Below are 17,022 nucleotides of genomic sequence, written 5' to 3' on the forward strand. Positions count from 1 at the left end.
TCTGCGGAAAACAGTCAGTGGTTGACTGCCTTTTCTTTAGGAAGTTCTCCCATGGAAGTTGAATGCACGTTTAGCCGTTACGGAGCAATATGACGAATGCGATTGTTGACTTCTAGCTACATTTAAAACCTTGAATTCTGCTTTTTTTCTGCCATTTGCGTGTCCGGATTAAAGGAAGTCCGGCTTATCGGAATCCGGATTAACGAGGTTTTACTGTATAGTATTTTGTATAAACGATTTTATACGTATGTCGTTCTAGGCAAATTTGTGATACCCGGGGACCTACATCACGTGAAAATTCTAGAACACATAAAAAAACCTAGTTCGCACTTTTTGACACTAGGTGAAGTGCAGGTGTATTCCGGTGTCAGGCTGGTGCAAGGGAATGACGTTCAACCAAGTAGACGAATAGCGGTGTTATGTTCAGAAGATTCAACAAATGCCTGCCTGTTGCTTTAAACATTTGTTTCATTATTTAGCACGCACCACGTGATCATACACCACACGTTACACCGCTCCAGAGTACAAACGGTGCAGACACCAAATACACTACTTGACACCAAATCAACGAAGTAGACGAGTCTGTGTTGCACAGTGTAACCAAATAGACGCGCAAGTGCAGAAAGAGAAAAAGTGCGGCGAACTAGACGGGACTAAAAGGTGTCTTCCTTGGTGTACCTGTACTTGCAATTTTTATCTGTTTTAACACACATCATTGCAGATGGTGGACATCGAACATCCTAATGACTACTAAGAACATCTGCCTACTACAGTTTCATCTGGTGGTCAACAGTAAAAGTGATGTTTTGAAAGGTTTTCAGGCACTAACATAATCAGTGAAATGGCAGAGAGTTTCGTTATTGTACAGCCAAAGGAAAAAAGTAATAGTGGGCAAAATGTCTAACGTTATTTTCAGTCTCGTTTATTCTACATCCTGTGTTTTTAGAAATGGAATTATCTTGATGTTCTGACTCTGCGTGACGTTTTTATTTGACGTCATGATCATCATATTCGATACCCGGTGGAGGCACATAGTGATTCGGATCCCACTTTAAACTGTAGGCCTAGTCCCAATTAGCCTTACTGTGCATAAAGTGGACTTAAAACACAAACTCAATCAATCAATGATCACCATATTGCGGAAAACAATGTGATGATCAATTCGCCTACTATTACTTTTACCGTTGAGCACCATACAGGACTACAGGTAAGTAAAAAAAAAAAATGGAATCCAAACACAGATCGGCGCTTCACCGCAGTTAAACCAAAGGTTTACCTACGAGTACAGGAGAAGTAATGTGCTACTCAAAAAGAAGGCAAATTTACGAGATGCCAAACAAGCGTGCAAAGAATGCGACACGATAGGGAAAGTTAAGAACGCGAGTTTTCTTGAAGTAACCAATCGATGTTGCAAATCCGGAGATCTTGTAAATAAGCACTTGATCACAGGCAAAGCTGATGGATCATTCTCATTGAGAAGTTCGGGGCAACAGTGGTTTAACCTGTTTTTTCCCCCCCTTAAAGTCAGAAATGCTGAGATCCAGTGAACGGAACGTTGTAGTTATGAGTCATAACAGAAGTGTTTTTTTATAATGTGCGCACTTGTAACATTTTTTAATTATATATATATATATACCTAGGTATATATATATATAGCAACGTTGCATATATTTTTCCAATTTTCTGGAGTTTTTATTACTGATTACTTACGTTCTTTACAGTTCATGCAGCTTCTAAAAGTAGGTTGGTTAGACGAGCGTTGCTGCTGACGCCCTTCATTTGAAGCTGAATCGAGAGAAATTGTACCCCAACGGCAAAAGAAACAGTAGGTGAAATGTTCATAACCATTTTCATTCTGTCAGAGGGCCTCCCCGATGGCACAGTGGTAGCGTCTTCGCCTTGTAATCAAGGGGTCCCGGGTTCGATACCCGGTTGAAGCACAAGTGGTTCGGATCCCACTTTAAACTGTAGATCCAGTCCGGATAATCCGTACTGTGCAGAAAGTGGACTTAAAACAACAAATCAAATCATTCTGTCAGTATCACACAATGTAAAGAACATGAATTGAAATAAGTACGTCAATAAGCAGAGGGCAATACCTGTTTCGAACTAACATACTTTCATTCCTTAAAACAACACAGGATGTAGAATAAAAAGTAATGAAAATAACGATGGACAATTTGCCTACTATTATATATGCCGTTGACTGTACGTATCAGAGCTTGTCTTAACAAGGAGGACATCGACTTGTGCGCTAGCTCTACAACCCGCGTCTGAAGGAGCCTACTCCATGCTGTTTAATGCAAATATAAAAATTGGATATCTTTAAAATTTAGTTTTATAATACTTGCGAAACTAAAATAGATAAGTTGCTTTTGCACACCAAAAAATAGGGTACTTAAATTACACTGAGGGCAAAACCCTAAACTTGACATTAATATCAATTATTCGTTGTTTTGTAGAACAACACTAGGTCGGATTTTTTCCGGCCTGTCCCCGCATTAAACGGCGCTGAGGCTCATCCAGCCTCAAAAAAATGGGTACCTGGGGGTCCTACCCCCATATCCCCTAAATATGCCTTCATGTCACGGTGCTACATGCACGGGGAACTTTACCATGAAAATGTAGTCGCATAACTCCTATTATAATCCACTCATCGCCGTAGAGTTAGGCAACACACATAACGCCATGCAGGAAAACTAGTATTTCAGGATCTGGGTGTCCAATTTTTATTACGGGTGACTGTAAAAAAAAAAATGACTGACACGCAAGATTTATCATGAAAAATATTAACTGAATGTGTTTAAGAAGTACACCGTGTCAGGTACTGACCAGGTAAACAGGAAGAAAATAATTTCGATTTGGTCCACAGCACCAGCCAGATTACAGTCTTTGGTCTCTGTGATAATTCGGCACAAGCTATGACCGGGTTCGATACCCGGTGGACACGCATTGTAGTTCGGATCCCACTTTAAACTGCAGGTCCAGTCCCCATTAGCCTTACTCTGCATAAAGTGAACTTAAAACACCAACTCACACACACAAGCGATTGTATCGAGTTGAGATCAGACTTGGCAGATTCTTGTCTCGATCTCGACAAGTGTTGTGAGGAGCTCTGTCTCGTTCTCGGTCACTTGTAAATACCTTTTCCATTCGGTCAGGTCTCGATTTATCAACACGCGCTCGATCTGGAAGAATAAGTCTCTGTCGAAATTGCTAAGTAGGATAAGCAATATGTATCCTACAGCCTGTAACATCGCGAACTTCCACAAACAACTTGTCGTCAGGGTGTCTACCAAAATAACAAATACAAAATTCTTGACTTTTACTTGACATTTTCTTGACCTTTTTTCCTTTTTCTTAACGTTTATTTAATCGCCCCCTACTTAGGTGCAGTTGGAAATTAAGAAAACAGATATTTTTATTCAATGAAAAACTCTTACCACAAGGCTGGTTATGATGAAAACTGAAGCTATACTTTGACAAGAGATTTGGACTTACTTTGGTAAAAATTAATGCTTCACACTTCATCCTGGATGGTGAATGGCCACGTTACTTAAACATTTTAACATAACTTCATGCATATAAGAATGCAATTCTTAAGAAACAAAGCGAAAAAATCTTAACCACAACTTAATACAATTTTAGATTTCCAAACATTTAATTTTATCAAATCCCAGTACAGGTACATAACAATGTAAATTTACTATACTGTAAAAATAGCAAAAATTCTTGACCACAAGCATAATTTCTTGACTTTTTCTTTCTTTCTTTCTGCCTACTTGTTGATTTCTTTACATTCTTGACTGGTCGATACCCTGGTTGTAATGTTATTTTTTGTTTGATGCCTCATTCCGAAGCTACGAATCATTGGAAAAGTCATTTTAAGCTGTATGTATACAAGCACGTGGCACAGGTCATTAAATTTGGAATTACGATAAACAAAATATATGACCAATGTTTTAATAATTATGTAGATACAAGTTTGGCATATCTAAATTAAGTCTCATAATAAAGTAATTTTGGTTCTGGTTAAATTTTCCAGTAACATACAATGTCTCGAACGTGAAGGAGTATTTCTGATACCACTTCTCGGTTTTACAGAGGTCTGTCACATTCTAGGTGACGTCTCGACAAGTTTCGAACGTTCTGGTTCTTAATAGCCCGGCTCGGTATCATCTTCAATCGACACAGCGTTCATATATTCAAAAAAATAGCGATACTAAGAAATTTACACCAGGAATGAATGCACAGGTTTTCTACTATTATCCACTGAAATACTCCTTCAGAGGCTTCAAGGTCACTTTCAGGAATTAAAACTCTGATTCTCCCCGACACGTGAATTCATCGATAGACCTTGCACTTACCTAGGAGGCCGGTGGTTATACGTACAGTATAATGCACAAATATTACCCGAAACATTGTTTCGCTCATCCTGTCAAAATGTTATAGGCAAAATTGTTGTGATAAAAATTAAATGTAAAAGTTTAAAAAGTAACTTCTTCAGTGTCAATGCAAGTACATTCTTCAAAATCAAAAAGCATGTAACAGAAGAGTGAATGAAAATAAAGGACAATGTGCATTGTAATATTTATGCTTCCGCTTCACAATTTTCGTGTGTCTGTTTCCATACTTGGATTTTCGACAAGTGAATGAATATTATGATGGGACACAATTTTTGAACTGGGCTACATTTGGAAGCAGTAAATTACACATACAGGAACAGTGTCAGTGCTATTCGGACAGATTTTCATTGCCTTCGGAAGCGATAATTCACCCACTACTTGACAACCGTTCAAGGTCAATCTCGAACACGTGACAAGATAAAAAAGCAAGCCTAGACTGTTTTGATGAGCAGGTGGCTGCGAAAGATCGATCCACGAACATGTTGGGCAAGAGCGCGCGCGGGTCGATGTTCAATTGTGCAGAACACGGAGCAGCTCTTTACCTACCTGTGAGACAGGAACCGTGCGTCTTCAAGAAGTTCGCTCGCTTGTAGCGCAGATTCTTGATTATGCTGACCTCCTTTGGACCTTCTATGGCTGAGAAAATGGACGCGCCTAATACTAGAAAGAGGCAGTAGAAGGCGGTTAGAAATAAAAGCCGGATGGAGCTGCGGCTCACACGCACAGCGGGCAGCTGCATGGTTACGACTGAAAGTGCATACGAGCCGCGCAAACTCGCATCCGGGCGTTTCACGAGGGGGGTGGGAGGGGGCGGCGGCTCGCATTCCACCCGCCAACATTGATTTCAGCTGTGCCGGAGAGTAATTTTAATACAGCACATTCCCGCTTTTATTTTTGTGCGCTTTCTTTTTTCTTTTTCTGAAGGAATCACGCTGTGAACGAAAATATCCAGCAACCTTTTATTACATTGTTTCAGGTGCTGCGTATCGTATGCGCGCATGGTCCTTGCATCTGTGACGTCATCCCAGATATTCAAGTTTATTTTTTCTACATTTCATTGAGTGAGAGTGCTTCCCACTCTGTTCCTTCATTAAAATTCATAGAATCCGTTTCGTTCATCAAGTTTCACTTCACTCATTTCTATTTGGCGAGTCTTAGGTTCCTAGACTCTGTAACCCGGCTCCTAATTTATCCGAATTATGAATCGAAAATCGGATGCTCGGATCTGGAACCGAGAATCGGGTGGTAGCCGGATCCGCAACCGAGACTCAGAGATTATTAAATGAAACTGACGAAAGACTCAGCTTTAAGAACACCTTCCCCAGACCGGGGATCGATCCCAGGACTTACGGTACCGAGATTGAGTCGAGCAGTCGGCAAGATGGGTTATTCAGTCGGATGCACGAGTATTGCTAACCAAATTGTCCATTTTTACGTATGCTGGTGCAGAGTTTGTCAGCAGCTTGTTAAGCATCTTATTTCGATTCTTCAAGCTATCATTTCGTAAAACAAAGAATAAATATGGTGATTGACAATATACTTGGTAATGTTTGTGTACTCCACTCTACATTACCCTGAAATAAAGATTCGATCTAATGTACTGTTCATTAAAGATCATGTAAGTTGGTCAAACAAATTTACAAATTTTGATTGACATTCAGCATAGATACATCCCTTCACAGCTACAAAATCAATAAATTGTGGTCAACGTTCGACGTTATAACAATGAATATTTACCGACTCCTAAGAAACTTGAATTTTTCTTAAGTTTCATTCGAAGCGTTATAGCTATCAGAAATTTGATATCGCGATATATCGTCAAGAAAATATCGTCACAGACTATACGATTCGATATTTTTCCGTATCGTGATATCGGCGCTATATCGTCTCCACGATATATATCGCTAAATATCGCGACGAAATATCGCTAACATATCGTGACGATATATCGCCGACACGATATATATCGCTAATATATCGCGACGATATTTCGCAGACATGATAAATATTAGTGTTGCCCACGGGACGATACGGGACAGGCTTTTTAAAATTCGAGACGAGAAGAGATTGATCATGTGTCCCTTTGACAAACGAATATTTTCGAGACGAGACAGCATTTCACAGCATTTCCACGAGACGAGACAGGCCAAAGTCTCGTCTCGTGGGCAACACTAATAAATATTGCCAAAATATCGTACGTATCGCCGAAACGATATATGTTGCAAAAATATCGTAACGATATATCGTCTAGTTGCAATCGCCCGGACGATATTGTTTCAATATCGCGATATGTCGTCTGGACGATATATCGCCCAACACTATGACGTAACAGGCACATTAATAAGTTGCGTCGATAACAGATCCTGTGGTTATATTCGATGATTTGCAGTTGCATGGAACCAAAATTGTTATTAAGGAGGGATTTAATGTGCGAACTGCAAGGGAAGTTAACCGAAAATAAACACTAACATTAATGATATGTCAAAATCGGAATATGCATCTGCAACGTGGAAACCACGCACAATGCTAGTGAAAGAATTGAAAAGGCGATTTTTTTTTCAATGATCAGTTTCAAAGAGTAATTGCTAATATATTACCGCACAAGTGGTGGAAAATATACAACAGGAGTAGGACTAGTGAAATAAGTACGAAGTGTTACAATTACGATAATCGGTATCGTACTTCAAACACATCAAGTTATACACTAAATTTATTATCCACTATCTTATACCATCATGCTTGGAAACCAGCATTGTCACCCAAAATCCCATATCTTTCCTGTTTTAGTCTGGGAAGAGTCTCGATAATACGTCTTGAACCTTTAAATAAAGATAAGTTTCTTAGTTTCACGATTAGCCAAATGACAGAAAAGAGAAGTGAAATCAATCAATCAACCAACCAATGCCTACCAAGGCTTACAGCTGGTTACACCATGACATCATTTTGCACCAGCCTCCAAACCTGGTGCGGTTATTGCATTAAAATGGTGTCATCTGCTTTGAAACTTGCTTTGATTAATAAAATCAGTTATGTAGGTAATAGTAAGGAATGTCACAACGATTTTGTTACACAGAGAGAATATAATGGATACAGACATAATATGAGGCAGAGTCATAAAGTAACCTTAATATACCAATTCTTTTATTGTAAGCAGCGAGCGCAGTCTGATGGGAAATGTGACGTCAGGGACAAGAGCAACATGGCCGCCCCTTTGGAGACATGCACCACAAAGGAACAGCCTGCTGTTATCAGTTTTTTGGGTAGTGAGGGTGCGGAACCGACAGACATCATCGGAGGATGAATCTTTGTTGCCAATAATTAATGTCTATTTTAATGAAATTCCATGTTAAACTGTCCGATAAAATAATACAGTTCTTCTTTCAAAGAACTCACTCTCACTCGTTATCTTGAGGTAAATATAATTATTTAAGTAACTCATAACAATAATTACGAGCATTTTATCTTCATTGCAAATTTAACTCGTTCAAGTAAAATCTCCCTGTGAGAAAAAGTTAGAAATGCGGATTTGATGTATTGTTGTTCGAAACGATGCACCTGCTTTAAATTAAGCAGTATACCAACACTAACTAACTAACTAACTCTCTAGCCTTCTTAAACCCGAAAGTTCATGGCTGCAGCAACACAGGCCTTCCATCTGTCCCTATCTTGAACAAGATCTATATACTCTTTTCCATCCCCACCGATTTCCTTTAGGTCTATCTCAACGTTTTCCCTCCATCTTCGTCTTTGTCTTCCTACAGGTTTCTTACCATCAGGTTTCCCAACAAGAATCCTGTAAACTCCTCTTTCCTCTCCCATTCGTGCCACATGGCCTGCCCACCTAAGTCTTCTTGATATAATTATTCTAATAATATCTGGACATGAATAAAAATTATGTAGTTCTAAATTATGTACCCTTCTCCACTCACCTGTCTCCTCATCCCTTTTAGGTCCAAATATTTCTCTAAGGATCTTATTTTCAAATACTCTCAATTTATGTTCCTCTTTCAATGTAAGGGACCAAGTTTCACACCCATATAATACTACAGGCAAAATTACTGTTTTAGTTTCTTAGATACCAACACTAAGCATTACATTTTAAGAAGCGATGTTATCGATAATTAGTTCATGTCTTGTAATGCAGATTTAGTATAAAACTTCACATTCATCCCAGTAAAACGACAAACACACATTCTCGCAACATATTATTGCTAGCAAAGCGAGCAAGAAATTTCTTACATCCTTTTTTTTTGCAGGCTTTCAATAATATTATTTATGAAAAACAAAATATGCTGACCAAGGCAGTAATTTATTTTGTTAAAAACAAACTATCCGTAACGTTTCAATCTTCTAGCAAGGTCTTCATCAGACTCTGTATCAAGTACAAAAGTAACAAGATACACAAAAAGGGCATTATATAAACACAAACATACTCCCTCCAGACTATTAGAAAGTTGTTAGGAACTTATTAGCAGGTGGCTTTCACTTTCCAACTGTACTTTCACCTAAAAGGCTAAACATAATTACTTTCATATAGAATGTGAAGAGATATTCATATAGAATATCTCACGCTCTTTTTCCTTCATTTTTCTCCCTTCTCCTCTCCTCTTTCTCTCTTGTCCTTTCCACTCTTTCTATACTGCTTTTCCGGATTCTCTGGAGTAGCGACGGGCAGAGGTGAAAGCTTGTGGGCGGGGCCAGACTAGGTGGGGAAGGGTGCGGGATGAAAGCAACAAAGTGCTGCGCAGTGTAACGGCCGTAAAGCAAAACGCTTTCTGCTGCCAATTTCTTCTTTTATTCTTAACAATGGCCAGTGTATTGTTTTACACAAATAACAAATAATATTGCACGTTTGTCTTTTGATGCTACGAAGAAACAGAAAAAAAAATAAAACAAATTTAAACATACATTTTCAAAAAACATGCAAATAACCACAAACTATGAAACATCATGTATCAAAATGTGTTTTAAACAAGTCTGAAAAACATGTTTAAAACACTTTGTTTTAAACGTTTTAAACATTGAAAAAAAAACAAAGCCATGTGTTTTAAACTTTTCAAACAAGTTGTTCTCGAACACATTCAACACTATGAGGCGCTCTCCTCAATGCAGAGTTCCCCTAGACTTGCGAGCTGACATGTTTACTACAGAACTACTGGACCGCGAATGAGCAGTCGGGTCGCCCCCTCCCGTTCATTGGACGAGGCGCACACCCTTCAACATGCGCACAGAACACGTTCGCGTTCTCTTACTCCAGAGAATCCGAGAAAGGAATATAACACCTTCTTCCATTCTTTGTTTAACTTATGTTTTTCATAATCATGGAAACAAGGCTTAATGGTGTTATAATTGGACATTTTCCAAGGCTGATGAGGAATATTATTTAATGGGGTGTCACTACTTTCTTAGGATACCAAGATATTGAGCCTTTTCCAGCTACTCTTTTGGCATGTTCGGGGTCGAAAACGTGTGGATACCATATTGCTAAATACAGTCTCCAAAATTTAATGTTCGAACTCTCTCTCCACTACAGAAATCCCTTGACAATCTAAGATTTAACACTTTAAATTTAATACTCAATCCTACCACCAAAATTTCCATGCCAATTTTAGACTTACTGTTCATATTGAAGAATGAACATTGCCTCCTCAGAAAAATTAATTTCCGCAACAGTAAGACAATAGTAATTCAATTTAATGCTCAATCCCTCTCTAACTAAAATACCCGCTATAGTCTAAGACCTAGAGTTTAATACTGTCTCCCTCCCAACGCTTAATTCATAAACCCCCCCCCCTCCTCCAGAATCCACGTGTCAATTAAGGCCTAATATGTAAGAGTTGGATATTTCTACCCCCTTGCCTTCGATAATACCCTCAAACACACTTTTCTTCATCTAATGGATTAAATATGGTGCATTTAAGGTGTAAAATTTTTACACATACTCTATGTGATCAAAAATATCCGGACACCAGGCAAAATATGTGTTGCGCATAATAGGCCACTCTGTGGTGCCATCTACAGCGAGGTGAAGCAAGCAAGGGACCACTACAGGCAGCATAGTGCACGAGACAGCAGAATCGGTCGGTCGAAGGAACTTACAGACTTTGAACGTGGTGAAGTGACTGGGTGCCACAGGAGTAACAAGTCAGTGCACGAGATATCCACCCTCCTAAACATCCCAAAATCCACTGTCGCCGATGTGATAGTAAAGTGGAAACGTAATGGGACGTGTACAACCGCAAAACGTTCTGGTCGAGCGCCCCTGTTGACAGACAGAGATCGCCGAGTGTTGAATAGGGTAGTACGAGAGAACCGGCAATTAGCGATCGCCACCATCACACAGGAATTCCAAACCTGGGAGCTTATTATTGAAACTCGTTACGGTAGCTAGCTGACGAGTTGGTGGCTGAAGTCGGTTGCAAGACAAACGACATCGAATATACCGTATTATTGAAACTCACTCGTTCGCTGGCTCTCGAGTCGTTCCGTTCGCTAGCACTCGGCAGCTCATACCCAACCGAGATCAGTCGTTCGGTCGAGTCGTTACCAAAATTGTCGAAGATGGATGTATATATATGTTTGCTTTTGGTACTTGAGACAAGGATAATGTGAGATACAAGAGAATACTTACATTCCGGGCCATCTTAGGGTGAGTATGTTACGATTTGTATTATTATTATTATAAACTTGCACATTAAAATAACAGTAATCAGCGATGTAAATATGCCGTTGTTAGTCAATGCATTTTTTTCGATTTCTTAAGGAAATATTGGTTTCCGCGTACGCATGCTTGACTTTGTTGAAGACATATTTGTCAATGTATATTGTATTGCAGTAATACAAGGTGTAAATAAAAATATATTTAAAAAAATACAATAGGTTTTTCCAATGTTCTTCTAAGTTGCCTTCATGACACGGTTCTATATCCACGGAAAACATTGCCTTTGCCCTTTTCTTGTGTAAAAAATAATATAAAAGCACTTTAATGCTCATGGGGTAAGGCGTTAATATATGATTGTCTCATCATATATATGTCATAAGTTCGCAGTTATTGTCGCGATTGATCCACATGATAGAAAAGCGGTGCAACAAAAATTAAATTGAAAATACAGAAGCACTTTAAAGGTCATAATTGAGAAATAGAACACTAGCAGCTAACCTGAATTATGTTTAACTACAAGAACACGTTTCGTGTTGATCAGAGTTACAAATTGTATAGAGAAATTTTGAAATAATGGAATGTATATAAAATGCAAATGTATACACACTTACTACTGAGTACTGATAATGTAGAACTAATTTCGAACATTTTTAGAATGTTTAGTGATGTTTATATTTGCTTTTTTGCAACAGGCAGCTACAAGTTGGCAGTGGCAAGAGATTGCAGAATTTCCATTTCCTAGGCCAGAGTCAGGAATTGCATCAAGCAAGACTTTCTCCCAAGAAGAATACAGTGGAGAGGGTGAGTGTCTTTTTAAACACATTTATTCATGATTTCCAAAATTTAAGAAATGTTATTTTTGAAAAAGAAATGTAGAAAAAAATTATTTACCACACATATGTAGGCATTCTATTTTTCATTGATATGTGGTAAAATTTACATTTAGAGGTGTTCCACTAATTTATAACCATTGGTCCAATACTGACAATTTCAGAGGCCAACAAAATTAAAAATTAATATATACACATCAGTAATGTAAGTACTAATATAATCTGCATTTTTAAAAATATGTAGCAAACAAAACATTGGAACGTCAACTTATTCCTCTGTGTCTGACACATATACCTTGTATTAACAAAACCTTCCATGTCATCATCACTAAAACCCATAGCAGCCTCCCCAATGGCATAGCGGTAATGCAGTCACCTTGTAATGAAAGCATCCCAGGCTCGATACCTGGTTGGAGGCATATAGTGTTCCAGATTCCACTTTAAACTGTAGGTCCAGTCCCAATTAGTCTATCTGTGCATAAAAGTGGACTTAAAACAAAACTCAATCTCAAACTAAAGACCTCTAACAGTTACAATTGAATGTATTACATAAATCATGACACCAGTATTCACTAGACTTTAAAAACTGAAACAAAATAAACAAGAGATAAGGTAACGTCAATGTCTGAACTTATTCTAAGCAGTTAAGAACATGGTTGACTGGAAGATACTGAGAATCCTCTCTTCTATGACTATGAGACAGAAGTAACTAGTGTTGCCCGCGGGACAGGCTTTTAAAAATTCGAGACGAGACGAGATTGATCATGTGTCCCGAGACAAATTAATATTTTTGAGACGAGACAGGCCAAAGTCTCGTCTCGTGGGCAACACTAGAACTAACATGAAAGTTGGATGGTTAATGTAGCTACATAGCAAGTTAGTGAATAACCACTGATTGAGATTTTCTGTGTTTATAACTGACAATACTCACAATACTTTGCTGCTAAAAAAAAATCTGCTTCTAAATAACAAATTTCTTGCTGATTTACAATATCGGAGATGAAATGCATGACATTATTTTAGAAAGTATTTAGAAAATGGCTCTGTGGAAGTAACTTCCCTTTTGAGGTCCTTAAGTTATATTCGATCTTAAGATTTTATGTTCATATGAACTTGATGCACACATAAATTCCCCTTGCCTTAACAATATCATCCAATTTGTAGTTACTGCGCATGTAACCACAGTTAATATATATTTTATAATGTCAAGTTTCATGGATTTAGAAGGCCACAATTCTTGTTCTAGTACATAATGACACACTTATGCCATAAATGATTCCAGTAAATGTTTGAAAAAATCAATTTTTTAACACGGTTGTGGGGATTACGGTAGTGATCCACTCGTTTATTTTCACATGCTTCTGTAGTTTGGCAACACTAATCACTTTGACTCCCAGTGTACAGTGGGATCCATGAGTATTACCGTCAAAATTGTCCATGACTATTTTAATTAATTTTTCTTACATCCTACATGTTTTTAAGCGATGGATTTTTATGTATGCTGGTGCAGAAGTTGTCAACAGCTTGTTTTGACTTTTCTTTTAATTCTTGAAGCTCTCATTGGGTCAAAGAAAGTGAACGAACATGGCGATGGACAATTTGCACGGTAATACTCATGGATCCCACTGTACCTTCGTGGAAGAGTGCAGAAAGTCTGTTCATCCATTATGTGAAATATATCCATTGTTGACTTGTTATAAAGCTCACATTTCAGTGGAGCACAATAGGGATCCATGCAACCATTAACGGGAGTGTTTTCAGACACAGTATTTCTACATATACTAGTAATAGTTTCTAATATCCGTTATAAATGTATGAAATCCAAACTACGAAAACCATGTATGAATTTTGTAGGGAAAAGTAACAATAAATGTAACAAACTAAGTTGTTATTTTCATCATATTGAAATGTAATTCATTAGATTTAGAATTTCCTTACCTCTGTTGAGTGAAATGACTTTTTTGCTAATGAAACCAGAATACTATTCATAGGACATTATTGCTGTAAAACCATGCTGCTGTTATCAAGCTGGTGTGTGTGTTTCTTTTTTTTAATAATCCTGTGTAAACAAAAATGAAAAATCCAGAGATAAGTGGGAAAGTTTCTTTTTCCCATGGCATGACTGGTCGTGACGAACCCCTGATCATTGTCGTGGGTTTCCATGACCAGGTTACGCTACTCTTTCTTAGCTCCCCAATTTCCTCACGATGGCTGGTGGCCATGGGTTCCATACACAGGCTGAAATCTTGAGAAAATTTGTTATGCTTCCCCCAGGAGACCCAAACCTATCCATATCCCATTGTCAGAGCCAAATGCATGACACAGTGCAGATTAAACTTTTTTCCATTTATGTGTACGATATATATTTTTATAATCACAGTTTGTTACGAATGGGACAGCCCTAATGGTTAAGCATTAGCAGCAGCCAACGTGAGCATATCACATTGGTCCACCCCAACCATATATATTTTTTTCCATTTTTCTCTTTGTGATACATGTACTATTTATACTCTTTTATTTTTTAGGATTTGAATATACTGCATGGCAGACAGACATGACCCTGGAACATATTGACACTGTGATGTCAGATTACAGGAACTTGCGAAGTATTTCAAGTGTCAAAAAGCAAATTTTACTGAAGACTTTCAATGAGAGTGCAGTTTTATAGTGGTCCCAGCAAGTTAACCATTTTAATGGTGGTTTCCCTGTGTTGAGTGTACATGGGAGTTGTTCAGCATCCTGAATAGTAGACAAGTGGTCAAATGTCGTGTATATACGACTTTCTATCTGCAATACACTAGGAAACTGGCAAATTTCAGAAAACAAGTCGAACAGGTGATTGGATATGTTTGTTTGATTACAGAAAATATAGTATCCTGATATCAACAATACCTGCCCAATTTGTCAGTGCTAAACCAGGTGATGTAACACAAACAAAATTTTTCAAGTGTGTTGTGCTTTAACAATTTTTTGTTTGTCAATGAATAGCTACGAATGTTGTTTTGACAACAGTGGAATTGCTAAACCCATGCAATAAATTCAAACTAATCTATTCTCTAAATATACTATTGTGTATGGTGCAGTTTGGTTATTCACAGATCAACCCATATGCATAAATATTTCTAATAATTGTAATTTTTTTTCTCTGAAAAGTGTGTATGTCTCTCCATATGAAATATTTGTGGATACAAATAAAGTACTATTATAGAAAAGTAGGATTTATTAATTTATATAAAAATAATAATCCTGTGCATAACAGCCCATGAAGGGCCTTGGCTTACCTACCGGCCTCCCTCATATGCTTTCCTTCATCACCACTAAGTGTGGAGATCTTCAACCAGGATTGGAATAGTCGGGGGGGGTCAGCATGACGTATCCCCAACCGTTGTAGTAGGTCTTCGTGACCAGATTACGCTTACTCATTCGGAGCTCCCCAATTTCCTCATGATGGTGGATTGCCACCGGCCGAAAATTCCTGGAGACTGAACTTGGGATCGAACCCATACCATCCCGCAGCTGCCATCCAAAGCAAGGTGCCTTAGAAGGCACGGGCACAGAGGACTTAATTTATATAGGTTCACAAAATTAATATAATTGCAGTAAATTACAGACTATTTAGAGAAATATTGGATTAGTAAAAATATCTAATTTTACTTGAGAGTATAACTGCTCTAATGAAAGTTGAGGTTGGCAGTGTGATTGGTATCTTCTGCACACTAATGTAAATTATTTTTTTCTGTAAAATATATTTAAATATGCCCCCAGCATGGCAGTCAATGTCAAGGTTTAGTTGTGTGTGACCAAGAGCGGCTCTGCTGTAGTGCTTGTTAAAATATTGACCAAAGTGCTGCCTACAATGAAAAAAAGGTACAGCAGGTTTAGCTTAATTGCTTGTCAGTTTTGATTTGGTGAATCCTGCAATAACTGAACCGGTTACACGAATGCTCCCTTCATCAGACATTTATTTTTGAATAAATGTAAATAAAACTAAAAATAACTGTCTGATTAAGGGAGCATATGATCTGCTGAAACGTCACAATGAAAAACTGTGTTTTTATGCTTGTAATGACTGTAGACTACAAGAGAAATAATTCTACAATGCAAGCAATGCGTACATACAAGAAAAAATATTTTCCAGAATATAGTAGTGGCACATTTTATGAACAGATGGAAAGTTTTCGGAACCATGGAACTTCCTGTTTGAGGTAAAATGTATAACATAAAACAACATGGGTGATAATTGGTTTTCTTGGGATATCAACATGGGTGATTGTTGTGCTGTTTCTGTGGCATTGGGTTTTTGCTGAATACAGCATTCATTGTGTGACCAATTCACCTCATGCAATTAAATTTCAAGTACATATACTCAAGAACCTTCATTTCCTCTCAGCAGACAAAATGAATATGTTACGTTTAGTTGTTCACAACCAAATAAGAGCCCTTCAGCTTCTATGGTGCTTTCCACAACCATTAAGACTGAAGGGTGGCTGTGTAAACAACGCTAACTGATAAAGTATCAAGGGGGGGGGGAGAATGGTGACAGAATTAACTTTTGCTAGCCAAGTTAGGATGAAATTTCATTTCACATAGATGATGGTTCACCAAGTAAAATTTTAAGCAAAAAATACAGGCACGACCAGGACTCGATCAGAGCTACCGAAAGAAAGGTTCACCATGTATGTCAACCTCATCTATGATAAATGTCAGCACCTTAATTGTAAAGTACATTTCCTTCCTTTTGATGCACACAACAATCACCACCAGAGATCTTTCAGAAAAGCCATTCACGAATGTCTCGCTTCTCATGCCAGCAGCACAAAGACATCCAAGCAGATTTTCATCCGCACCCATAGGATGTCAGCCAAAGGGTTGCAGGAAGCTTTGAAATATATTTTGCTTGTGAATTATTGTATGTTTGAAAAGAAATTGAGAACACTTTCAAGCACAAATAGAAACATTTCTTATAATTGAAAGGAACAGTCCACGTAATTTTTCCTTTCAAGTTCCAACAAATGAATGAAGGTAGCTTTGTTACAGAAACCACTGTCACCAGAAAATAAGAAGAAATGTACTTTTAACCATTGTACCCCTTCGAGAGTTAATGTTTTCCTTTTTAATCAACCAA

General features: G+C 38.0%; 2 protein-coding genes across 2 annotated transcripts in view; one reads left to right on the forward strand and one right to left on the reverse strand.

Moving 5' to 3' along the window:
* Positions 1-5,145, reverse strand: part of LOC145985107 (potassium channel subfamily K member 6-like) — a 241,005-nt gene extending 235,860 nt beyond the window's left edge. Inside the window, exon 1 of the mRNA XM_083118716.1 lies at positions 4,953-5,145. Coding sequence (XP_082974842.1) covers positions 4,953-5,145 — 193 coding nt within the window. The remainder of the gene's footprint in view (positions 1-4,952) is intronic.
* A 2,460-nt stretch (positions 5,146-7,605) lies between these two features.
* LOC145985566 (uncharacterized) lies at positions 7,606-15,062 on the forward strand. Its single transcript, XM_083119637.1, has 4 exons — positions 7,606-7,666; positions 11,027-11,055; positions 11,760-11,868; positions 14,423-15,062. Exons 1-4 carry the CDS (start codon positions 7,606-7,608, stop codon positions 14,563-14,565), a joined length of 342 nt encoding a protein of 113 aa, XP_082975763.1. The 3' UTR covers positions 14,566-15,062.
* Positions 15,063-17,022: the final 1,960 nt, after the last annotated feature.

The sequence above is a fragment of the Lepisma saccharinum genome, chromosome 3 (assembly GCF_977018435.1).
Source record: "Lepisma saccharinum chromosome 3, izLepSacc3.1, whole genome shotgun sequence".
NCBI lineage: Eukaryota > Metazoa > Arthropoda > Insecta > Zygentoma > Lepismatidae > Lepisma > Lepisma saccharinum.

Bases quoted from the DNA above. Each gene is read 5' to 3' on its own strand.
- LOC145985566 (XM_083119637.1), top strand. From the start codon at position 7,606: ATGGCCGCCCCTTTGGAGACATGCACCACAAAGGAACAGCCTGCTGTT. The intron at 7,667-11,026 runs GTAGTGAGGGTG...GTGAGATACAAG, and splicing joins TGCTGTTATCAGTTTTTTGG to AGAATACTTACATTCCGGGC. The intron at 11,869-14,422 runs GTGAGTGTCTTT...TTTATTTTTTAG, and splicing joins AGAAGAATACAGTGGAGAGG to GATTTGAATATACTGCATGG.